The sequence below is a fragment of the Somniosus microcephalus genome, chromosome 5 (assembly GCF_052327205.1).
Source record: "Somniosus microcephalus isolate GS21.2 chromosome 5, FLI_Smic_1.0, whole genome shotgun sequence".
In the NCBI taxonomy this organism is placed as follows: Eukaryota; Metazoa; Chordata; class Chondrichthyes; order Squaliformes; family Somniosidae; genus Somniosus; species Somniosus microcephalus.
Window position 1 is genome coordinate 280,190,609 of NC_140991.1, and position 24,159 is coordinate 280,214,767.

The 24,159-nt window shown below is 43.7% G+C and overlaps 1 protein-coding gene across 1 annotated transcript in view; it reads right to left on the minus strand.

Moving 5' to 3' along the window:
- LOC147117760 (genetic suppressor element 1-like) overlaps positions 1–24,159 on the minus strand; it is a 193,530-nt gene that overhangs the window by 133,760 nt on the left and 35,611 nt on the right. Inside the window, exon 2 of the mRNA XM_085989008.1 lies at positions 1,379–1,597. Coding sequence (XP_085845134.1) covers positions 1,379–1,597 — 219 coding nt within the window. The remainder of the gene's footprint in view (positions 1–1,378; positions 1,598–24,159) is intronic.

Below are 24,159 nucleotides of genomic sequence, written 5' to 3' on the forward strand. Positions count from 1 at the left end.
TGTGACCACTTTAGGATCATTCGAAAACTCCTTTTCTCTGCCTCTTCTCATGTCCTGCCATCCTCACCTCTCAAGCCAAGTGTGAGGACCTTGTGCGTATCTTTGTTTCCAACATTGAGGCTATCTCCTTGGCTGCCTCAGCCTTGTTTTCCTCCTCCACCTCTTGATAACCCTAGTTCTTCCCTTAGCCCAGCACTGACCCCACAACATTCGGTGGCAGCACACTGTGGCATTTCCCATCCCTCAGCAGGCTCATTCACTCCACAAGGCCACCTCTTGTTCCTCTGAAACTCTTATCAATCCAGCTTCAGATCACTCAACTACCTTTCCTTGGCCCAATGCTTGCTTACATTACTCTAATCAGTTGATCAGCATCCATATACATGGAAGGGTTTCAACGCCTCCAACTCTACCTCAGCTGCTCTGCTACTGAAACCCTTAAACATGCCGTTGTCATCTCCAGACTTGACTACACTTACCACACTCCTTGCTAGCCTCCCATCCTCTACCCTCAGCACATATACTCTCCCACACTAAGTCCGGCCCACCCATGAGCCCTGTCCTCACTGACCGATACTGGAGTCCCAATCCCCAGTGCATTCATTTCAAAATCCCTGGCCTTGCCCCACTCTACCTCTGCTATTTCCTGCACCCCTATGTCTCCTCCTGAACACTTCATTCCTCTGACTCCAGTCTTCTGTGCATTCTCCCCTTGAACCCACTTTTGGTGGCACAGCCCTCAGCTGCTTCAGTCCTACCTTTTGGAACCCCATCCCTAAATGTCTCCCCCTATAAATCTCTCTCTCCAACTTTAAAAACCTCCTCAAAACCCATCTCTCAACTTAGCATTCAATCACCACCTTCCTCCCCGCCGCCCCCCCCCCCCCCCCCCCCCACAATCTCTTTCTTAGTGGCTCGGGCTCTGTTTTCACTCTGGCTATGTGTGAAACACCTCGGTCATGGCTCGGGCTCTGTTTTCACTCTGGCTATGTGTGAAACGCCTCGGTATGTTTTTTTTACATTAAAGGCACTCTATAAATTCAAGTTGTTGTTGTATGCTGCCAACACCTAGTTTCACCTCTTTGGCGTAATCCACGATTCCACCACCGTGACCATCCTTTCAGTGTCCATGTTACATTCCTGGATAACTACGGGGAATTTCTTTATAATTCTGTTAAAATTCATTCTGACTGCGCCAATATCATACTCATTTCGTTCACAGAATGTCATGCAAGTGTGCAATTTTCCTGCTTGAGCAATAGTAAGGAAATAAACAATGCAGTAAGTGCAGGTAGTCTAGATCCTCCCACTTTAGACCTGTGTGTGTATTTGTGCCAGTGAAAGGTTTGACAGATTGCTACTTATTGCTGAACTATACCTCTTGGTTCTTCTGCTTGCTTGGCCAGTTTTCTAAGGGCTGCGGCGAAGCTGGCTGTATGACCTCCTCGGGCATTTGGTGTCCCGTGAGCCGACTGACTCCCATTTGTAACAACTGGTCCATTCAGCGAGGAAGGAGTTAGAGGGTTCACAGTTGCTGTGGTCCTCTGTGTTGCTGAGATCATACCGAGGGATGATGACTTTGGCTCATGGCTCATGCCTGCAAGTAAAGACAATCACAACATAACCCTCTTGCTTTAGATCCTAAAAAACATTACTGAAACTAATTTCAATACATTTGCTAGAATTTTTTTCCTTTCTTTGTTTTAATGGATTACAGACTTTGGCAGGATTATGATACAGAGGAAAGATTCTATAAAGCAGAACACTCCCCTCAAGTTTCAAGTTGGCAAAAGTGTCGACCCAAGTTTAAGAGACTTCTGTTTTACAACAGTTTCACGGTATTCATGTTTAAGCAGACTCAGGAAATCCTTCGAGTGCTTACAGAGCTGAAACAGCTGATTAGCAAACAAAGGCCACGCTTCATGCCTCACTCCTTTAATCACCTTAAGGTTTACTGTATATAACTAGCAGTCAGTCACATGATGGACGGTTCACGGCCGCAATAATCCTGAAGCTTCCTGAAGTCTTTTTAAACTGATACCAACGTTTTATTCTTATATATACAGTGAAGAGTTAGGTGTTAGTTTTAAACTTTCTCCTATTCTTTGAACTGGTGACATAAGACAAGGATGACATTTGTTCTTGCCACTTGGGCTCTTTCAATCCTTTCACTGAACATCATTTTTGAATGAAAAGCAAAAGCTTTCAATTGCCATTGAAAACTTTGGAAATTCCTGAAAGCTGCAGATGGGAAAGTTTGACATTTGCGCCGGGTTAACTGGGTTCTGAGAGTAAAGAAATCAATGATGAAGGCTGCCGACTTCTCAACAACTGATATTGGGGTGTTTTTTTTAAATATTAGATTTTCTCTTCACATCTCCCTCGGCCATGCATCATTCTGCAGCTGAGGCTGTGTACAACTTGCTGCCTGGCCCTCTGAAGGTAAACAGGAGTCGATTGAGGTGTCTTTCCCCTCCAATTTTCATAACTCAGCCAAAATCAATTATTACCAGTGTCCCTGGTATGGTAAGACAAGATACACATTGCTAAACTCTTTTAGTGGTATCCTAAAACTAGTAAATGAGCCCATGTATTTTAAACAATGTCAAAAGGTCTTCAATTTAACAAAATGACTCGGTACCATTGTCTGTCAGCTCCCTCAGATGGCCACAGCTTTGAATGCCAAGGTTGTATATCTATTATTTATATAAAATCTTATGTCTGAATGCACTTCCTGTCAACTTTTTCCATTACGGATAACTACGTCCACATTTTGACTGGAAACTGCTTAGCTAAGCTTTTCTTGCTGAAATTATACACTTCTGCTAGTGGTGGTGCTGTGGCACTACAACCAGCAGGAGGGTGTGATTACAAGTTTCTCTTATACATGTGGACATCATTTATAATGGAAATATAAAAATGAGAACAGAATGCATGATTTTAACATGGGGACTGAAATATGCCTGCACACCCTGGTTCATTTATCCCCTGCCCTCTTCACCTGAAGCCTTGACTACCCATATGCAACACCATAGCAGATTGACAAGTGGTTGAATAAATATACTATGCCACTGTCACGAGGAATGTAATTTGTCCTCAGCTTGGCTGCCAGGTGCCAGGCCAGGCAGAAGCAGCGTATTTCACCCCTCTCAGGAAGAAAGGTTGGCATGACTCCCTCATCCCACGACTGTTTCTGCCCTTTGTGGGATGGTCACCAGGATTGTCCACAATCTCAGCTGAAGAACGTTCTGCAGAGGGAGGTAGAGCCCAGTGAGGAAGAAATGTGAGTGGAAATGGAAACAAAATGATCAAAATAATTGAAACAAATCAATAATATTTTTAAAATGTTGTCGTTGGCTGTCTAATGCTGTAATGGTTAAGGCATCTGCTTCAGAATTTTATGGGGTTCAATCACCTTAAGTACTCCATAGTTAGATTTACAGGTGGCATACCGGACTGGAGATAGCACTGGAGAGGTACCACCAACGCTGCCTCCGCAAGATCCTGCAAATCCATTGACAGGATAGGCGCACCAACGTCAGTGTTCTTGCTCAGGCCAACATCCCCAGCATCGAAGCTTTGACCATGCTCGATCAGCTCCGATGGACGGGTCACATCGTCCGCATGCCCTATACGAGACTCCCAAAACAAGCGCTCTACTTGGAGTTCCGGCACGGCAATAGAGCCCCAGGTGGGCAGAGGAAACGCTTCAAGGACACCCCTCAAAGCCTCCTTGAAAAAGTATAACATCCCCACCGACACCTGGGAATCCCTGGCCCAAGACTGCACAAAGTGGAGGAGAAGCATCCAGGAAGGCGCCAAACGCCTCGAGTCTCTTCGCCGGGAGCAAGCGGAAGCCAAGCGCAAGGAGCGCATGTCAACCCAAGCACCCCATCCACCCGCCCCTTCAACCACCATCTGCCCCACCTGTGACAGAGACTGTAGGTCCCGCATTGGACTCATCAGTCACCTGCAAACTCATTTTTAATATGGAAGCAAGTCATCCTCGGTTCCGAGGGACTGCCTAAGAAGAGGAGGAGACTGGACACATATTATAACCTAATGATTGCAAATTGTAGTACTGTAACATGCTTTCCTAACCACAGATTAGTTGTTGCCACTTAGAAGTAGCCTCTGATCTCCAGTATGAGAAGTGGAAATTTGCATGCATGAGCTACATGGTCATGATCTACAGGTATGCTCCATTAGGGAAGAGCGTTATCGGTTCCCTGGCTATTTGGAGTGCTTAGCCCTAGAAAATCAATTCTCGATCTGTCTCCCCCTGCTGTGAGCACATCTCCTGATGACTGAGGAACAAAGGGAGATTGTTATCTCAATCTTCAAAAAGAAATCCTCTTTCAATGTCTGCTTGAGTAAAATTGAAAAAGGAGAGAGAAAAAAGCAATTGAACTGAATGTGTGAAATTCATGATCAACTCAGTTTTAATTAATAAAACACAAGCAAAACACTGCGGATACTGGAAATCTGAAATAAAAACAGAAAGTGCTGGAAACACTCAGCAGGTCAGGCAGCATCTGTGGAGCGAGAAACAGGGTTAATGCAGATCTCTGGGGTCTATCTTCCTTTCTTCCGCCACATTCCCAGGCCAAGGAAGCCTTCTCCTCTTTGCCAGATTTTCCATGCTTCCCTCCGCTGCTCTTCTGCTGTGACCATTTACACCTCCTCTGGATCCACCTTTTGTTTCTATACTTGTCTCATTACTAACCACTTTTGCCTTGCACCGTCGTCCCTTTTGTCATTTAATCACTCCTGCCCTCCACCCTATCAGAGACTTCTCCCTTCTGTTCTTTTCCTGCCGCCTTTTTCCATGGCTTTGCATTTGCTTAAAAGTTGTTCATGGCTAACATCTTCCAGTTCTGATGAGCTGCGATGTTAAATTTTGTTTCTCTCTCCACAGATGCTGCCTGACCGGCTAAGTTTTTCCAGCAATTTCTGTTTCTTATTTCAATTTTAATGAAACTCCTTTCATAACATCAATAAAATAAGGTAACACAGCCGTATTTTTTTTATTTGTCTTCGGGTGTGGACAATGCTGGCAGGGCTGCATTTATTGCCCATCCTAATTTGCAATGAGAAGGCAGTGGTTGACCTTCTTATTGAACTGCCCCAGTCCTTGTGGTGATGGTGCTCCTACAATGGTTAATAGGTAGTAAATTCCAGGATATTGACCCAGCGATTTCCTATCTCTGGCTGTCAGTTAAATATTTGCCAACAGAATTTGCCTGATAGTGGGATGATGCCTTTAATCTCTATCTGTAGTACTTTGGGTCAGTTTGTCAGGAAATATTTCACAAGCACTCCTTTGAGAGAGATTTATTACATCTATTGTTTGACGTTAGTTACAGCCATTTTCAATTAAGTGCAGATAATTATTTCTGAACACTATAAAACGAAACCCATGTTACAGCAACTATATAAGAATGAGAGATTATTATAACCAATTAATTAAAATTAGAGCTGGGCCATTTAGGAGTGAAATCAGGAAGCACTTTTTCACACAAAGGTTAGTGGAAGTCTGGAACTGTCTCCCCCAAAAGGCTATGGGTGCTGGGCCAATTGAAATGTTCAAGACAGAGGGCATTCGATTTTTGTTAGGTAAGGGTGTTAAGGGGAAAAAGTGAAGTTGAGCTGCAGATCAGCCATGATCTAATAGAATGGCGGAACAGAATCAAGGGGCTGAAAAGCTGACCCCTGTTCTTATGTTCCTGTGTATTTTTTCTTTTGAGCAACTAAATGAAAGATGAATTATCACAAATTGCAGTAGGACCCACCTCTTTATAAGGCTATCTTTGGGAGCCACATAAAATGTGTCTAATTAAGTGCAGTAGGTTATAAAGGGGTGTTTTACATGGATTGGTTATTAGTGAAGAAACAATACACCAGGTGTACTGGAGATTAGGACGAGGTGGAGCATTATAGTGAGATCCAATTGCAGTAACTTTCAAGGATCCATGGAACAACAAATCTACTAAACACTGTCAAATGTGGTAGAACCAGTGTAATTGTCACACTCCCAATTTCTAGGTGCCTGGCTAGCTGAAATAATCACCAAATTGCCAGTCAGAAAAACATACCCAAAGCTACTCATACACACGATTGTACTGGATTTGGTGCTTAATTAATTTAGGGTAGAAAAGAAAAGAAAGATTTGCATTTATATAGCACCTTTCATGACCTTAGGATGCCCCAAAGTGCTTTACAACTAATTAAATACTTTTGAAGTGTAGTTGCTGTTGTAATGTAGTAAACGTGGCAGCCAATTTGTGCACAAGGGCCCACGAACAGCAATGTGTCAATGACCAGATAATCTGTTTTAGTGATATTGGTTGAGGGTTAAATTTTGTCCAGGATACTGGGACGAACTCCCCAGCTCTTCTTCAAAATAAAGGGATCTTTTACATCCACCTGAGAGAGCAAATGGGGCCTCGGTTTAATGGCTCATCCAAACGATAGCACCTCCGACAGTGCGGCACTCCCTCAGTACTGCACTGGGAGTGTCAGACTAGATTATGTGCTTGCTTCTCTGGAGTAGGGCTTGAACCTACAATCTTCTGACTCAGAGGCAAGAGTGCTAACATTGAACAAAGGCTGACACTTAGTAAGGATATTCCTATACACACTAAAGATAAATGGGCTGAAATTCCTAGGGCCGGGGTGTACCAATGTCATTATCGGGCAGGCAGAGGCAGAATTTGGGGCTGGACCTGGTTATGATGGGCCTCTGCACTTTTTCTTGTTCAAAACTGTGCTGTTAATGGGGGCCGGCACTTCTTGCTCCATGCAGAGTTCGAAGAGATGGGACTGGCAAGATGACATCAGCTATCAGAATTCCCGCCTGATTTGCCCCCACGGCAATGTAGCGTGTGAAGCAGCCATATTTGCTTTCCAACACCCAGTCCTGGTGGATATTTTTCAGAGGTTCATCACATTGGGGCTGATGTCTTAAGTCTCCTGAAAAGATTGAAAAGACAAAAGTCTGGGCTGGCTGAATTAATTAACAGAACAGTTGATACTCTAATCTCTGTCTAATCTAACCTCCACCACCCTGTGTGGAGAGGTAAAACAAAGTGGTGGAGTGGAGCGGGTCCTGAGGTTTTATATTGTGGGGGAGTAGGAAAACCCTGTACAGCACTGCTAGTCTTCAGCAACATGACGGCATTTTGACGTGCGTGTCTGGCCGTGTGGTTTCCCCAGAACTTGTCGAGCTAAACTATACTCCTACCATCTGTGGGGGATGAGGAATGAAGAAGGAAACTCAGTTACTCACACATGGCCAGTTGTTCATTAATAATTGTGGAAGAAATTTGTCACTCGCGGAATGATTGTGGGCGCCACATGTTAACAAGTCAGGAGCAGTTTTGTGACTAGAGGTTCCATTTACTGCTGATATCCTTCATTCCAGTAACAAACACATCTTATTCGAAGATGTTGTTTTATTTGCCCTGACCTACGGCATATAGCGTGACACATTTGTACTCTCCTGTTATCTTATGAGTTTTATTAATACGCAAGCAGCAGTTTTGTTATCATGGTCAAATGCGCTTTATTTGAAACAGCACACGTGCTTTTAATTCAATGAATACGATTGATAATTTCACTGTTTGAAGGATCCATATTTCAAAGCAGTGAGAAAATCATCAATAATTCACACAAGCAATATAACACTTAACAGCCAGCAGCAATTTGCAGGGGTGTCAGAATTTATTTGAAGGATGCACTTAACGTTGTACCAGGAGACAGGTCCATAGAATGAACAGAATAATTGAAAGGAAGGAGCATCATAATTCACCTGTGCCTGGAATGCTCATGAGTTACAAGTTCTCACATCATAATAGGATGACCTAAGGTGTTCGCTATATATCCCTCCATTATGGAAAGTACTGAGACAACCTTCACTGGCAAAAAGCATGGTAGGCCAGTAACTCGAAGCACACATTCCCATTCAGAATAAGACTATCTTATTCAACTGTCAGCTGTACAGTCCAGTCATTGAGTGGGTTATCTAAGATGTAAACAAGACACTGAGGGAAGGGGGCGGGAGGGCGAGGGGGAGAGGGGTGAGGAATGTGTCTCAAGACAGAGTTGTGGTGGGTCGGACCTTCCTCTCACCCCTCTGTACCTGCCCCAGCCCTGATCCACTTTCCTCCGATGCCGCTGTAGCACCAGAAGATCTGATGAGGCACCTTGAAGGAATGAACGCCCCGAAGATCGCAGTTGTCCCACTGAAGGCCATTCAGGAAGCAGAACTCAGAAGGTGGTGAATTGGAAATGAAACACATCAGCGGATTGCTCTGTGTTGGCACATCCGAAAGCACTTCACTACTGAAATACTTTTGAAATGTAGTCACTGTTATAATGTAAGCAAACTACACAGATTAGACCTGGGATATGCTGCCACATTCATTTATTAACATCAGTGATTCAAGCCACTCTTGATATTAGCCAACCAAGCTTCAGAAAATAGTTGCACAGACAGATGTAAAGATTTCATTTAAAGTTAATTCTGATAAGTTTCTGCTACATTCATACAAATGGAAACATGACAAGTTCTTACACTAGATTTGAATCAAGCTTACACTGATGGGACAGAAGTTTCCTCTCTCTATTGGCTATAAGTGTCAGTCTTAAACCAACTCCAAGTAGATATGGGTCCACAAGAGCACTATCCTTAAATTTGACACCAAGCTGGTAAACCTTACTCGGAACCATATAGCTGGTGTAGGAAATGGAAAGCTCACGCTGTTACAGTAGGTTCTAACACAGATTGTTGGGTCAGAGGACAGGGACTTTAACTCTGGCCTAGAAATTCAGTGGGCTGCGCCACCAGTTAACGCCTAAAGAGGGCACTCAGTGGCTTTAGCGCCACTGGCCACGCCTCCTGCGATGTTTAGCTGGGGCGCTAATGGCGGCGTTAGCCTGTTGCGCTGCACCGCAACTGATGATGTCATCGGTGTGCGCAGCGCCCCGCTACCGCCCCGATCGCGATATTTGGCAGTGCCCGCCTCTGTAGCGCCATTCGCAAATCGTGCCCAGTTCACGGGGCCTACCTGTGGCGGGAGTGGCACAAAGTAAGGTGGAGGTGCGGGGCGGCCGGTTTTTTTGGCAGTCGCCTGCCAGCACCTCCGTCCCCGGCCTCCTGATCTCCCCCCGCGGCAGTGCCGGCTGTTTTCCGAGAGCCCGGCACTTCTCCTCGGTGCTTCTCTGATCGCGCTGGTGCAGGCCCCTCCCCCTTAAGAATGGGAGGAAGGCCTGCAGTACCGCAGCGCGCCGTGCGGCACGTTGCGCTGCGATATTCAGTTTCAGCACCCTAAGAGGGACGCGGAGCGCCTCGAGCAGCGCCCCGTGTACCTCTTGGGGCGCACAAGCTGAATTTCCGGCGGTCACAACTGCTCCGATCGCAGCGGTAATTCCGGTGCCCAGGCGAGCTGGGCGCCCCGTTTGCGGCTCCACCAAATTTCTCCCCCTCTATCTCTCACCCATAGTTATGGTTACCTTGGGAGTGCTTGATGCTGACCCTATGTACCTGAAATGGGGCAATCCTTCCATTAGTCAGCAGCACGATCCCTTGCTTTAATGAGCACAAAAGAATTCACCACTTAAAAAATATAAACATGCTTATTTCAGCAAATATTGTATCATTTTTCTAGCTATTGAATCCACTTGACCCCCCCACACAGAGACACCCGAAAAACAAATACTTGCCTCTTAAAAGCCTCCTTTATTGAGAAGGCACAGGGTCCCATAGCTGTGACCATCTGATATTAAGTACTCTTGTGGTTGGACACAGTAAGCAAAGTGTGGTACTTATTTCCCTTTGAAATTATGTACACAGCACACATACTTATATACAGCCTCAATTCACCAAAATAGAAATAGTATTGTTGAAAGCAATGACTACATTAGTATGTATTTATACCTGCAGTTTGTCAGGATTTACTCTACCAATGTGTTTAGCCACAATGTGGATATCCTATCATCATAAAGGTGGGTGAATGAAGATGAATACCTGAGAGATGCTTCAGGTAAATTGCAATGTGATAGGAGAGACTGGGAAAACCAGACAGGGGACCAACACATCAGTCTCTCTGAACATATCAGCTACAGCTGCAAGGCCAGCCACTAACATATATTTTTCTTATCAAATTTGGAAGTAGTAAAGAAATGTCTTAACAAAATTAACAACTGTGATTTCAAGTTGGAAATTTGAAGTTAAGACCATTATTGAATCTTTTCCGCAAATATTTTCCCTCAGATATTCAGCTAAACTAGTAACATGTATGTTCCTCACAAATATGGCAAAGAAAAATCCCCCTTCTACATAATCGCCACACTTTTCTGTCAATATGAATATCATTGGATACCTACATTGGGGCAACCAATGTAGAGTAAATCCTGACAAACTGCAAGTATAACAACATACTAATGTAGCTTTCAACAATACTATCAAGGTCCATTGAACAGTGAATGAAGCTGCTGGCTCAGAACCAGTGACAATGGAGTTAAGATTTAGCTTAATTTAGTTGCATTTTGCATGTACTAAATTCAAACAAATAAGTGTTTTTCTAATTTTGCAAACTGCAAAGAACCCCTGATGTATTTTTAAAATCACTGCTACCGGTGACTCATTTGTCCCTATGTGCTACTGTGTATTGCATAGGAAACAGCAGTTTTATTTTCTTCCCATTCTAAAACTATTTTTGTTGCTCAAGTCAGTCATAACATCTCAGAACATTCTGAACACTTCCATAGATAGAGCATGTCACACTAGACAGGCTCCAGCATCAATATTAGGTCAGTCGAACATCATCACTCCTCATGACATTTCCTGTTGGAGTTCATTTTCCAACTGAAAATGTAGACTGGGAAAAAAAACCGAGAGAGCCCACGAATACTAGAGGTCAAAACACTTCAAAGGCGGCCTGACCACAGCTTAAACACTTCAATTTGAATGCAAGTTGAGCCTGGATTTTGATAAAACTCAAAAGAATTTCGTTGATAGTCTGCCTTGTCCAAATGTCTGTAAAATAGCTTTGATGATACAGGAAATGACTCCTACTGTCTGAGATCCCCAAACTGTTACTATGCTATTACCAGCACTGTACAACATATTGGCCTGGATTTTGCGGTGGTAATGACGGCAAAACTCTCAGCGTTCCCCATCATTACCCTTCTGAAACTGACCGCAACTTCAGGATTTAGCGCGGGCGCAGATAAACGCGGAAATCCTGAAGTTGCGGTCAGTCATTCACTGCTCCGCCACAGGTTGCGCTGTGGAACTGCCCAGAGCCGGCAATCAATTGAGATCACATATAAGGATGAAAACTTCACCTATTACACTGGAATATTGTTGTTAAATGCCCCCCCTCCACCCCCCAAAAAAGTTAAGCCTTGTTGAAAGAGGTGTAACTGGGTTTTTTAACAGTGTATTGACTGCTGAACAACTGTTCTGGCCCTGAAAAACTAATTTTATATTTGTAGAATGTCAAACGTTTCCATTAATATGATTAAGAGTTACATGGTTCGTAAAATAATAATTTTTAAAAATGTTTGTTTATGATATTTCAGCTTCTACCTTATTTCTATATGTAGGTCCCAATCTTTATTTCGCTCTCTGTAAAATTTATAAAAAGTAAATTAGAATCTGTGCATTTTACTTCCTGGTTTGCTATCTGTGAGAAATCTTCAATCTGTTTGGCTGCTTAGCCAACTTGATGACATCACTGGTGTAGTCACAGGAGATTCGCTTGAGGTTGGGAGAGGTGAAATCGACGCCACAGAGATCGCAAGATCTTTGTGGGCCGCTTTCTTCGAGGTCAGCGGCGAGCACCATCGCTTTGCCGCTGACCACTAATTCCGGGCCAATACTTTTCATTTACTTCAGTGCAAAGTGGAATAATTACATATTAAATGTGGTTGCTGTGGGCCACGGATCATCTCACTCACTCATTCACTCCACAGGCTGCCACGAAGAGTACATTTAAGATACTCTTTTTTGGGGAACTCCCAAACCCGACGATGCTATGTAAGGGGAGCAGAGTCATGTGGGCAGTCATGCAGGAAGGAAAGAAAAATCGTGGAAGAAAGCAGAAAGAACTTTTATTTATAGCACACCTTTCATGGCCTCAGGATGTCCCAAAGCACTTAATGAAATACTTTTTGAGTTTTCACAAGGTTGAATTAATCCAGACCCCTCTCTCAAACCTTCCAACAGCCAATTCCAATCACCCTAGACAGAAACGTGTAAGCAAGTTGCATTCCTTTTTGGATGGGGAAAAGTGGATGGCAATAATGGGTTGGGGGGATGTACTCTAAAGAGGATAAATATTTAAATTTTGTGTAAACATTTTAAAAATCAGCTCCTTTACCCCACCAAAAGGAGTGGAAAACTGAATCAGATTCATTTTTTGGCACCAGCAGTTCCGTGATATCTGAGCACCAGTCTGCCAAAAGTATGCTAATGGAAAGAGCTGTTGGCTGAAAAAGTCACTGCCTTATTAATGCCCCACTGGCACCGCACACTCTTTAAGCTGCGCGGCCGCACAGTGCTCCGGAGCTCCTGCGCAGCCGGCTCAGCGGCTTTTAAATGGGAAAAACCACGCACCCAAAAAAAAATTGACGGGAACATTGCTGCCCACGTCTGTTTTGTTTTTCTGGTAGATTGGGGTTCCTCATCTTTCAGCTGCTTTCAACGGCAAAATAAATAGGCGAAAAAGAAACACAGGTCTAACCTACAGCAAATAACTTTCGACCCACTTCCCTCCCTGACTTTTTTTTTTAACAGCTCTGCAAAGAGAAACTGCAGTCGTGAGCCAGATCCCAGGAGGTCTGCAGGATTTGTGATCTTTCAGGGCTAGATTAAAGTTTCCAAGCACAGGAAATAGAACCACTGGGTCTACAGCAGCTCGCCTTGTAGCAGCTCCAAAGAACATAGGCCTTAATGATAAAGCAGACTCACAGCAGTGACAAGTTAGCTCATGTTTAAAACTTGGTTTTTAATTCTGCAGGAGTGTAGAAATGATCAAAATGAGCATCCGGCCTCTGAGACTAAGCAATTACAGCAGGTTCCCAATGGAAGCTGTGAGAAATATTTATTCCTGCAGTGGTAGCGTTCTGCAGAAACATTGTGGAAACACATGACTCTAATCATTTATATCTAATGGACATCCCATTCACACGATGTCCATATAATCATCCCGAACTAGACTGAAGTGGTGAAGTCCTTTACCGGAGGTGGAGTCTTCTGCAGGCACTACAGCAATGACATCATCTTAGCTTCTTCCTTCATAAATGGCATCACAGTCATGACCATTGCTATGATGAAGTGATTTACATGTCATTCTGTCAGGGGTTTCTAAGCAGAGGTACAAAGTAGTGGGACTGGTGATGTGGGTTGTGTCTGCTGCTTTAGACACGCTGCAAAAGTTCAAAGGTTAATGCCCCAGAAAACTGACTGCAACTGTTCAAGCTACAGCATAAACCTTTCCCAGCATCAATAAGATGGCTGTGAAGCAGAGCTTTTGAAACTAAACTGTTATGGGCTGTTGGAGGAACCGCACTATACTATTGTGATGTCCCTTAAAACCCCAAACGTTTCTGCACGGAGGCGCAAACACAGATTCTTTTTGAAACTTAAAAACGTTTCAACTTCGCTTTGCTCGTATCTGTTTTTCTCATGTGTTCAACCTCTGTTAAAAAAAAGTTTCCAGTCATCTGGTATCAAGAGTAGCTGGGCAATGAGCCTAATTGATGACTTTTGACCTTGAATGAGCATTATTGATGGAAGTGCAATGTGAGGGGTGAAAGACAGATAACATTATTTGCCCACACAACTTTCTTTGCGGTCTTATTTGCTTGCTACTGCTTTGAGATAAGTACAAGCTTTTGTGAGTTTGACTTACTTGATCTTGTTTGTAATTAATCTAATTAAGTGGTAAAATGATACACGCAATTATCACATTTTATGGGGGGATGTAAATTGATCACATTAATTGGTTGTGTGCTATAATAATTCCTGAATAAGTCCATTATTTTTTCTCTCGGGTTGGGGTGCAGAAAGGAAATGAACCCTTAGGTGGATTCAGGAAAATTCCTGTCTCTATTGGAGGCGGGTCGGGAGTGAAAGTTGAAATAAACTGGAGCGGGTCGGGAACCTGCCGCCATCCCGCCTCCTCGTGTCTTTCACTCGGGCGCGTTTGCCAGCGGGGCTGCGACCTGAACGGCAGAGGCGGCCGAGCTAATTTAGCTCATTATTAGGTACTTGTTAGACCCTTAAGCATCTTTTTAACCCTACCTTTCCACTTTCACTGCGTGAGCACGGGAATTATGCAGCCTGGGAACCACGTCTGTGAACCTGAGGTGGAAGTTCAGTGGCCAGTGATGGAACTCATTACTGCACAGCAAGAAAAGCTCAATAGATATTTCCACCTGACACCTGCTTACTTTCCTAAGGCAGGTGCTGTTGCTGAGTGCATTGTCAGCACAGATTTAGCTTTACAAAGGTTGCAAGTGTTTTCAGCAAATTCGGGAACCACTGTTTTTCATATAAGTGACTGTTGTATGCCATGTGGCTGTACGAGATGTAATTCTGTCACCAGGTTGCTAAGATGTCCCCCTCTCTCCATCTCCCACCTCCAGCTGCTCTGTGACTCCTGCTACTTCCAATGCAGCCTCCTCTGCTGTAGTTAAGGTGGCCAATGATAAAGAGAAGTTTGAGTGAGAGTGATGGAATGAGTGTAAGGAATGGATGGGTTACATCTGTAGAGGGTGACTATGAGGGAGTGGGGTGGCAATGCCAAATGGCCTCCTTGTGTGGTGTTAGTTGGTATTATTCCATTAGGATGAAGGTGAGTGTGAGGGGTGGCTAGTAAGATGGGGATGTGATAATGTAGATAGAGAGAGAGGGGTGGGTGGACGTGCAAGTTATGTTGGTGTGAGTAAGGATGTGCAGAAGCAGGGTAAGGAAGGCGGAGTGATGGGGATGTGATGAGAGGCACAGCAGGATGAAGTTGAGTGTGGCTTTGCACTCACCTTTCCTGATCTAATGAGATAATTGAAACGTTTCCGGCACCGCGTCCAAGTCCTCCTGACAACATCCCTGCTGTTCACCTCCTCTGCAATCTCCAACCAGACTCGTTTGGTCTCCTGGGGAGGTCTCTTGTGCCCATCGGAAGGGAAGAGGACCTCCCTGCGTCCTCTGACTCCCTCCGCAAGCCTATGGAGGGAGTCATTTGAGAACCTGGGTGCAGCCCTCTGCCTCTGTGCAGTCATGTTTCCAAGGCTTTGCAACACTCCAATGCTCCAATATTGCACAATCCTAGATGAACCTTCAAATGCAATGTGGCCATGGCTCCTTATAAGGAATCATTTTACAAATCTGCACTTCCCAGCATGGAGCTTTGCCCACCAGGAGCACTTAAAGGGAATTCAAGCGAGTACTGCCCATGATTTTCAGCTGCATAAAGTGACACCAACGGCGCGATCTTGCCAGCCCTGAGGAGGCGGTTTGGAGGCGGGACCGCCGGGAAATGGCAGAATCTGGGGGCGGGTGCCCATCCCGCCCCCCAACCCACCTCCGTGCCATCTTCCCAGGAGACGGGTAGCCAACCCGCGCTGGGTCCCGTATCCTGGAGGCGGGATGGGGATTACAGCCACTTAACTGCCTGTTAACAGATAGTTAACAGGCAGTTAAGATGATTATCCCCATTTTTCCATCAGAGGCGCGGGTTTCCCGACGTCGGGGAACCCCGCCAGGGTCACCGAGGCGAGCAGTGGGTCTGCGGGGATCGGAGGGGTGCAAACTGCACTGTGAAGGTAAGTGATGGGTGCAAATGTGGAGAGGTGAGTATGTGAGGTGAGTGAAAAGTGATAGAAAATGTTTACTTACCTTTGTTTCTTCCTGCAGGCTTCAACAGTTGGGAATGCGGAGAGTCTCGCATCTCACCGGTAGAGATGAGAGATGGCTGCTGCATTCTCCGATGCAACAACCATCTAATTTCTGCTCACAAAAGTGGTTTGATGAGTCTTAAATACAAGGACTCATCAAACAACATAGAATGTCAGTGTTTGACAGCTTCACAAAGCTGTCAAACGATGACAATTCATCTGTCAAAATTTTTTAACAAGGTCAATCAAGGGAAATTAGCGTGGGTTGGCCAGAAGTCGATGGAGGCGGGACTAAAACCTGACAAGCAGCAGTCTCGCCTCCAACGCGCCCTCATTGACAAAATCGCCCCCTATTATTCCCGACCAAGTGAGATGATTAGGCAATTCCCCTGTCAATAACTCCAGGGTTGCTTTAAGTGACTGGGATTGATTTTATGCACAAAATTTGTATTATGTAACTATCTTCACTCAATGCATTTTGCTGGAGAAATTATCCTGCTTTTAATGGGAGACTGTGCTGTAGGTTCGGTTATGAGTTCTGTTTGTTGTAGTTTGTGGAGACTCGTTTTAAATAGACTCTGCTGAGTAAATAGTCTTCTGTAAGTCCCGCCCCGCCTCCAACTCATTGGATGACACAGTGGTGTCAATAGACACTTTGATGATTTTCTGCCCACTAACAAATATCACCTTGAAAATAGGTTCCAATATTTTTCACAGACAAACTTTCCTGCGCAAAAGCCTCGGTTTTATCTCAGGTTGCGCCTATTTACAATACTTTCCCATAGGGAGTTGTTGAGCAGATGGAGAATCTGATGAGTTGGACGATGTGATCTTAAAGGGACAGGCACAGTAAACACACTTCACCTTAACAGTCTTCTTTCTGCAAGGTAATCCTTTCATAACTATTAGAAAAGGACTAACAAGAGTTAATGGGGTGGATTTCCCTTTCCCTCATGAGTTGGGCAGCTGGACATTGGGATGCCTGGTCCAATTTGAGGGCTAGGCATTAATAGCATTTGGCTGGCGGGCTGCAGATGGAAAATGAGAGCCCGGCCTGCTCTGGTCCTCTGCAACAGTGAGTGGCTCAGCCCAGTCACGGAGCCGGAAGAAGGTTGGTTCAATGGAAGGGGGTCAGCAGTCCAGGCTGGTTTTGTGAAGCATGGAGGTCACTTTCCATTGAAGTCAACAGAAAGGAAAATCAGGAGGGGTGTACAGCGGGCGGCTGGTCCGATACTTCCAGTTTCCACCTCCGCTGATGTTGAAGTTTACTCCCCATGTTTCTATCTATCCTGTCACATCCCTTCAGTCTCTATAAATCAGCCCAATAATCTCCTCTGTTCTAATGCAAACAGGCCCAATTTTTCAACCCTTCCTTTGTATTTGTATTTCCTCATACCAGGCAGCAACCTAAAGAATCTGCACTGTCCTCTCTCTATTCCCTCAACTTCCAGTCTTCCTCCCTTGCAAATGTACTAAGTAGCTTTGTGCTGTCCATTTGAAGATAAAAGCTAAGCATTAGAGCTGAGACTGTACTGTTACTGCAGGATGTGTCTGCACTAATACATCCTTCGCATTATGTTGCTTGGCTTTGTTTCCTGTTTATAAAAATCTCTTGACAGAAACGGAATTATTTTATTTTACTCTGTCTAACATTCCTCACAAACTCTGTCAGGCTAAATACATCTAAGGACGAAGGTAAGTATTTACAGTAGCGGCAATGTAATACAAACAAAGCACCTTTATTTCTGTATTACCATTCGAATGAAAATTCAATGTGTGGTACAACAGTCCATACACAATCTTATTTTGTCCAGGTTTCTCGGGAACAATTACTTGAGGTTATTGCTCAGTTTCATTACCTCTTATAAATCTGAATTTTTTCCTTGCTAAGCTGCCTTTTTAATGTTGTACCTTGATAACAAATATGCAGGATTGGGTTTCATTCAGTTGCAAGTTCCAGGGTTTGAGAGGGCATTCATTAACATCTTTCAGCTATATATTTTTCAGTTTACTGCATCAACATGATTTTATTTTACATCAAGACACATTCCTGTAAGTAACACAAATCCATGAATTTACAATCCTGTATAGATACACACACACACATAATAAATACATAAAAGTCTTGCATCCAGTGAGCATCTGTCACACTCCAAATATCATATTTCAAAATGTCAACATTTTGTTACAAAGACGAAACAATCAAACAATCTTTAAAAGAAATGAAGAAAGCCTGGAATCAAAAATATTCCTCTGATTGACCTTAGGTGGTTACAAGCAACTACCTTTCCCTGGGTTTGCCTATTTATACCACTTGCCCACAGGGAGTATTTGAGCAGTGGCCTTAAAGGGGAAGGCCACGTTCACAGCTAAACATTGTAGCCACCTTTCAGACCCCAGACTATCTGTGAGCAATGTCACAGGAGATCGGCTAATACATGTGAATTGAAAATGCGAGTTCCTTTATCCCCAGTGCCGCACCATTAGAAGTGATGTAGCAGTTTCTGGTCATTTTTGTGGAACATTTTTTGCTCCCTCTCCTTTGCAGCAATGCACCATTTCTGTGACATGTTGTTAATGAAGGGGCAGAAAATGGCCCAACATGGATCTCAGTGAAAGAGTTCACACTGCAGAATTCAAAGCAAACATATTTTTACTTCAACAGACACAAAATAGCCATGTATCTAGATGGAACAGATGGAACTAATTAAGCTCCTGGGGTAAAGCCACATTTGGAGTGGCATTTAACCAATAAGCAAGATACTAGAGAATTTGCCTCTCTCTCTGATCGTGTATGGTATGCAATAATTGGGGATTGTATAACAACAACAACTTGTATTTATATAGCACCATCAAGGTAGTAAAATGTCCCAAGGCTCTGCACAGGTGTATTACAAGATGAAAACATTTGACACCAAGCCACATAAGGAGAAATTAGGGCAGGTGACGAAAAGCTTGGTCAAAGAGGAAGGTTTTAAGGAGCATCTTAAAGGAGGAAAGAAAGGTAGAAAGGTGGAGAGGTTTATGCAGGGAATTCCAGAGCTTAGGGCCTAGGCAACAGAAGGCACGACCACCAGAGGTTGAGCGATTATAATCAGGGATGCTCAAGAGGGCAGAATTAGAGGAGCGCAGATATCTCAGGAGGTTGTGAGGCTGGAGGAGATTACAGAGATAGGGAGGGGCGAGGCCATGGAGGGATTTGAAAACAAGGATGAGAATTTTGAAACCGAGGCGCTGCTTAACCTGTCTAAATGACACACTATTCTGGCTTTATCATTCATGTGTACCCATTCCAGCATCTTTTCCAATTTACTAAGCTTTTCTGTTGGATTTGAGGATATATACAGAGAGAGAGAGGGTAATAATGCAAGGGGTAGGCAATGCAGGGTGTATCTAGAGTCACAATGATAGCACCACTGCTAAAAATTGTAGGAAGCTAATATTGTATCGCAGGGTATTGCACCTGGTTTTTCTTTCAAGAGTACAGAGGGGGTTTTCTATTATAAATGTGGACATAGTAATTTATAACAGAATAAAGTGACAATATAAAGTAAAATGGCACAGATAGGAAGTGCGTGCAGACGTAAGTTTTTCTTAATATATTATAGAAATAGATTTATCGTTAAATAGCCAATTTATGGTAATCAAAGAAGTAGAGTTGGTTGGAACAAAGGAGTTTCTCTGCAGCACAGGATGAGGTGCTGCGAGACGCAAAGCTGAGGCACTACCGTGCCACCATGGAGTGAACAACTTTTGTATTGCAAAACAAATGCATTAACTGAGTTAACAAAGGCTCAGCAGCCAAGTGGTCAATATATATTTCATCTGAATTATTACAAAACTTAGATTACAAATTGAATACATTTACAAAAAAAAATACTACTCTGAATATAACCAGGGTAAAATACTTCACTTTTATGTGTATTTGCTATACTGGCAGCCACAATTACTGTAGTTTTGCTAGAAACAAACTGCAATGCCTAAAGTACGGTATATATTGTTTTTACGTGATCATTGCCTAAGGGTCCAAACTGCCTAATCCCAGAAACCTTGTCATCTTTTGATAAACACATCTGTAATGAATATTTCAGCAGCTGTCGCTCTCATTGGACTATTCGTTGGAACAAATTATGCAACATCAGTCCTACTTCTGCTCAAGCCAATGTTGCTCAACTTTAAAATAAAATGAATTTGAGCACAATCTCTGCTATTGTACATCCTCTTATCTTTCCCTGGGTTACTTCAGTGTCACCCTGCATGGAACATTGCCTACTCCTGAGTCTGGTGTAGCATGCCCTGTATTAAGTTTCACATACAGTTTGGATTCCGTCATTTTCTTTCATTGCTGTTTTAATCTGCATGTATAGCCTTGTAGTTTGTGGCATTAGTATTACCCCTTTCTCCTACACTGGGTCATGCGATCGCTCCTCTTTCTCTTTGAAAGCATTTCCTTATTCCCTTGCCTACCATCATCACTTTAATCCTTGAAATCCCCAAATAAATCAATTTTTGACAACTAGATTGTTTTGATACTCTACTTCCTATCTGTATTTGCTTTGTAATGATATTAAAAGCTAAATTTGACACGGTAAACATCTTATACTATAACACTGATTATCAGGGGAGTAAGCATATAGCTCAGTAGGTTTTTTTTTAATTATTGAGATATTTAATATCGTACTTTGTAAAATAATTCAATAGATGTTTGTGATAGATTTTAAAATATTAGACTGTCCTTTATAAACAGAATAACGTGGAATTTAAATCAAATTCAAAACTAAAACAAGAAAGCAAATTGAAGAAATTATGTCATCACTGTAGGGAGTTATTCATAGTTATCCTCAGTTCCTGCAATGCAGTACCCCCAAAAAAGTTTGCACCCAAATAAATCCTTGGAGAATAGCTGGCACAGCATCAGACTACCTGTGCTGCAGTTTGAGTTTTCTGGCCAAAAATAAATGAAGTTTTGTAACTACTAGCAGACCTCCCTTCGTGTTGTGCACTGTGAGCTGGAGGTTACACTGCTTTATAACAATCGGGGTATTATTAACAAAATGTGATGGAGAAAGTGTTATAGGAAGTAAGTTCGACAGTTACAGGAAGTGAGCACTATATGGCAGACTTCAATATATTACAGATATGTATTTTTTAAATTACCCTGATATGAGTGTTCGGAGATCTTCTTATATCATTGTGTATTCAGTTGACCATATTGGCAAATAAAGTGTGGAGTCTTGCTAAACTTTTTTCTCCTTTACATAGAATTAATCTGGAAGAACCTCTTTTTTAATGATGCCCCTTCCTCCACACACCCCCTATTGCCATGTACAGGAAACTCTTTTATAACCAGCAAAATTCAGGAGTAGGTTCAGGTAAGTTTTACTATATATTAGTGGTCGTGTAACCGGGGTTCCTGCACCTGTGGCCGTGTAACTGGGGTTCCTGCACCTGTGGCCGTGTAACCAGGACTCCTGCACAAGTGCCGTGTAACCGGGGTTCCTGCACCTGTGGCCGTGTACGGGGCTCTCTTACCTTGGACTCCCGGACTTTTTGATCAACCGGCACCACGCCGGTCCCATCGGTGCCGGATAAAAAAAAAGTTTCCTGTACTGGGATGGGTGGGCGGGGTGAGGGGCGGGGATGGAGAGAAGATATAAGTCTCCTGCTTGTCCTCTTGGTTGCTCTAATTGTGATATAGTGAAGCCCAGGCGTGGGTTAACTGAAGAAAATACTTTTAAAAAACAGGCGTCTTGGGTAAGTGAACAAGTAATACGATATCTAGCAATACAAACCAGAAAGCTCCCAGCGTCGATCCCCAATCTGTGCTGAGTTGCCAGTATCTGCAAAACCATTGGGGGTTGCTCCTCCAATCCCCTCCCAAAACCCAGGGAGCGTGTAGCTGGGGAAGGGGAGTCTAAGGCCCTGGGCACTACATGACAGTGTGTGAGAGAAAGCATACTGACCTGGCCAGTGGAGATGGTACCCACGGGGTTCAAGACTGGACCCCTGAAAACTCAAGCTTCCGGTGTTTGATAATCGACTCCCTGGCAAAAGGCTGCTTGGGCTGGGGCCACTGGTGTACTGCCCTCCACTGCCTCTCATGCCCCCCTGTTCAGCTGGGCGCCTGAAATGCACCCGTAGCGGCACAGCTGCCCGTCAGCTTTATTATGATAATAAAGGAACCTCTCCCTGGCCTTGCTTGCTCTGGCAGGATCACCAAAGCTTCCCGGTGGGCAGATCCGGGGATTGCACTAAGATCAAAGGTCAATGGGTGTTCCGGCCTAGTACCTGCATGCTCCATGGTGCATTTTGTATGTTTTATTGCTGTTGTAAAATAAGTCAAATGAACATATTCGGTATTTAGAATTCAGTGTAGTCAAATTCTCCATTTCACCGTGTTGTGCAAATTAATTCATTATTCTCCATGTGTAGATGGAAATGTTTGAATATATTTTAACTTTGCACAAGCATGGAGGCCCTCATGATGCTCGAAATCTCATTCAAAGCTTCAGAAGGCTGCCGGTAATCTGTTCCATCTGTTTCTCTTGCTGTTGGAGGTGTTTTGAATGTTGGGTTAATGATCCAAATGTCTAATCAGTGAAGTGAACGGACCAGTACAGGTTTTGATTGACTAGCTGGTAAGGCTTAGGTCACCACTGGTTCCAACCCAGTGACTCTGACTGATGAATTTCTGATTACAACACAATGTAGCTCTGCATTATTGATGCTGTCCTGAGGTGATTGTTCTTACAATTAAAATAAAGACTCCAGTGAGCTCACGATGCATTATAATTAGCCTGACAGTATTAATATGTAGTACATGTGGAAGTAAATAAAGAACGCATCATTATTAATCATCAAGGAAACTAAATTAAGAATGTACATTCTGAGGAAGAACTTTTGAGTTGGCCTGTGTAGATGGATTGCCTTTCAGGTTAGCAAACCGACCCCACTTAAGAATTTCTGTTGAGTTTTAAAAGTCAAAAGCTGTCAAATAATTTTCAATTAACCTGCATTCAATTGAATATGAAAGGCTAATTTTTATATTATACTTTGGCAGTCCCCATTTTTACACACGGCGTGGCCTTTCTGATTGCATACCAGTCCTGTTTATGTCCTATTTACCTACTGCTGCTCCTATGTCCACTTACATTTAGAAGTACCTGATTTGAACCACCAGTTTTATTTACATGCTTAGATTGAGACATAATAGCATTTAGGAGTGGAGCTTAGCGAGGGTATCAAGCACTCCCAGGCCAAATATAGCTCAAGGCAGATATAAAGCAGAGCTTGCATTGCAGTACCATGTGTACTCAACCTTGGAACAGCAACCGGCACAACAGCACCACTGAGCGGGTTAATGCCTGTGTTAAACTAGTGCAGGCAAGAATTTAACACAAGTATGTCTCTGAATTTTGATTGATTTTAAAAGAAAAATATCAGTTTTCTTACATTTATATCTACCCTAGAACAAGGGCCACGATTTCACCAACCGAGGCGGGTCCGGGGTGGCCGGGTTGGTAGTGCGGTCCCAACCCACTCTCTCCATGTGATTTTACGTTGATTGGGCTTGTTAAGCCAGCACAGCGAGATTCCCGGCCAATTAAAAGGAAGCAGGTCTGATGTCATTTGATGATGCCGGTTTCCTTAAAGGGGGCCATGACCAAATTGATTTTGACAGTTGTGCTGTCAGTGTTCTGCAGCATTGAGGTGCTGCAACACTGAAACACTGCACAAAGGTGCACGGCTGCACCCAGGCTCTCCCATGACTCCCTCCATATCCTTATGGAGGGAGTCACAGCATGCAAGAAGGTCCTCTTCCCTTCCAATGGGCAGAAGAGACCTCCCCAGGACACCAACGCAGCCTGGTTGTACATTGCACAGGAGGACACAAGCAGGGATGTCGTCAAGAGGACTAGGCTGCAGTTTTGCAAACCTTTCAATGATCTCAGTAGATCATGAAACGTTACTGTCAACCTCTTCCTGCTGTGCCACTCATCACATCCCCATCACTCTGCCTTCCCTACCCTACTCCTGCACATTTTTACTCACACCAACTTACCTTGCACCTCCACCCATCCCTCTCTATCTTCATTATCACTTCCCCGTCTCACTAGCCACCCCTCACACTCACCCTCATCCTACTGCAAGCATACCAACTAACAACACACAAGGGTAAGCACTTGGGTGGTTTAGCCAATGTTCATGTGAAGTTTCTGGTAATATGCTGACAAACATTGAAATCTTTATTTTCAA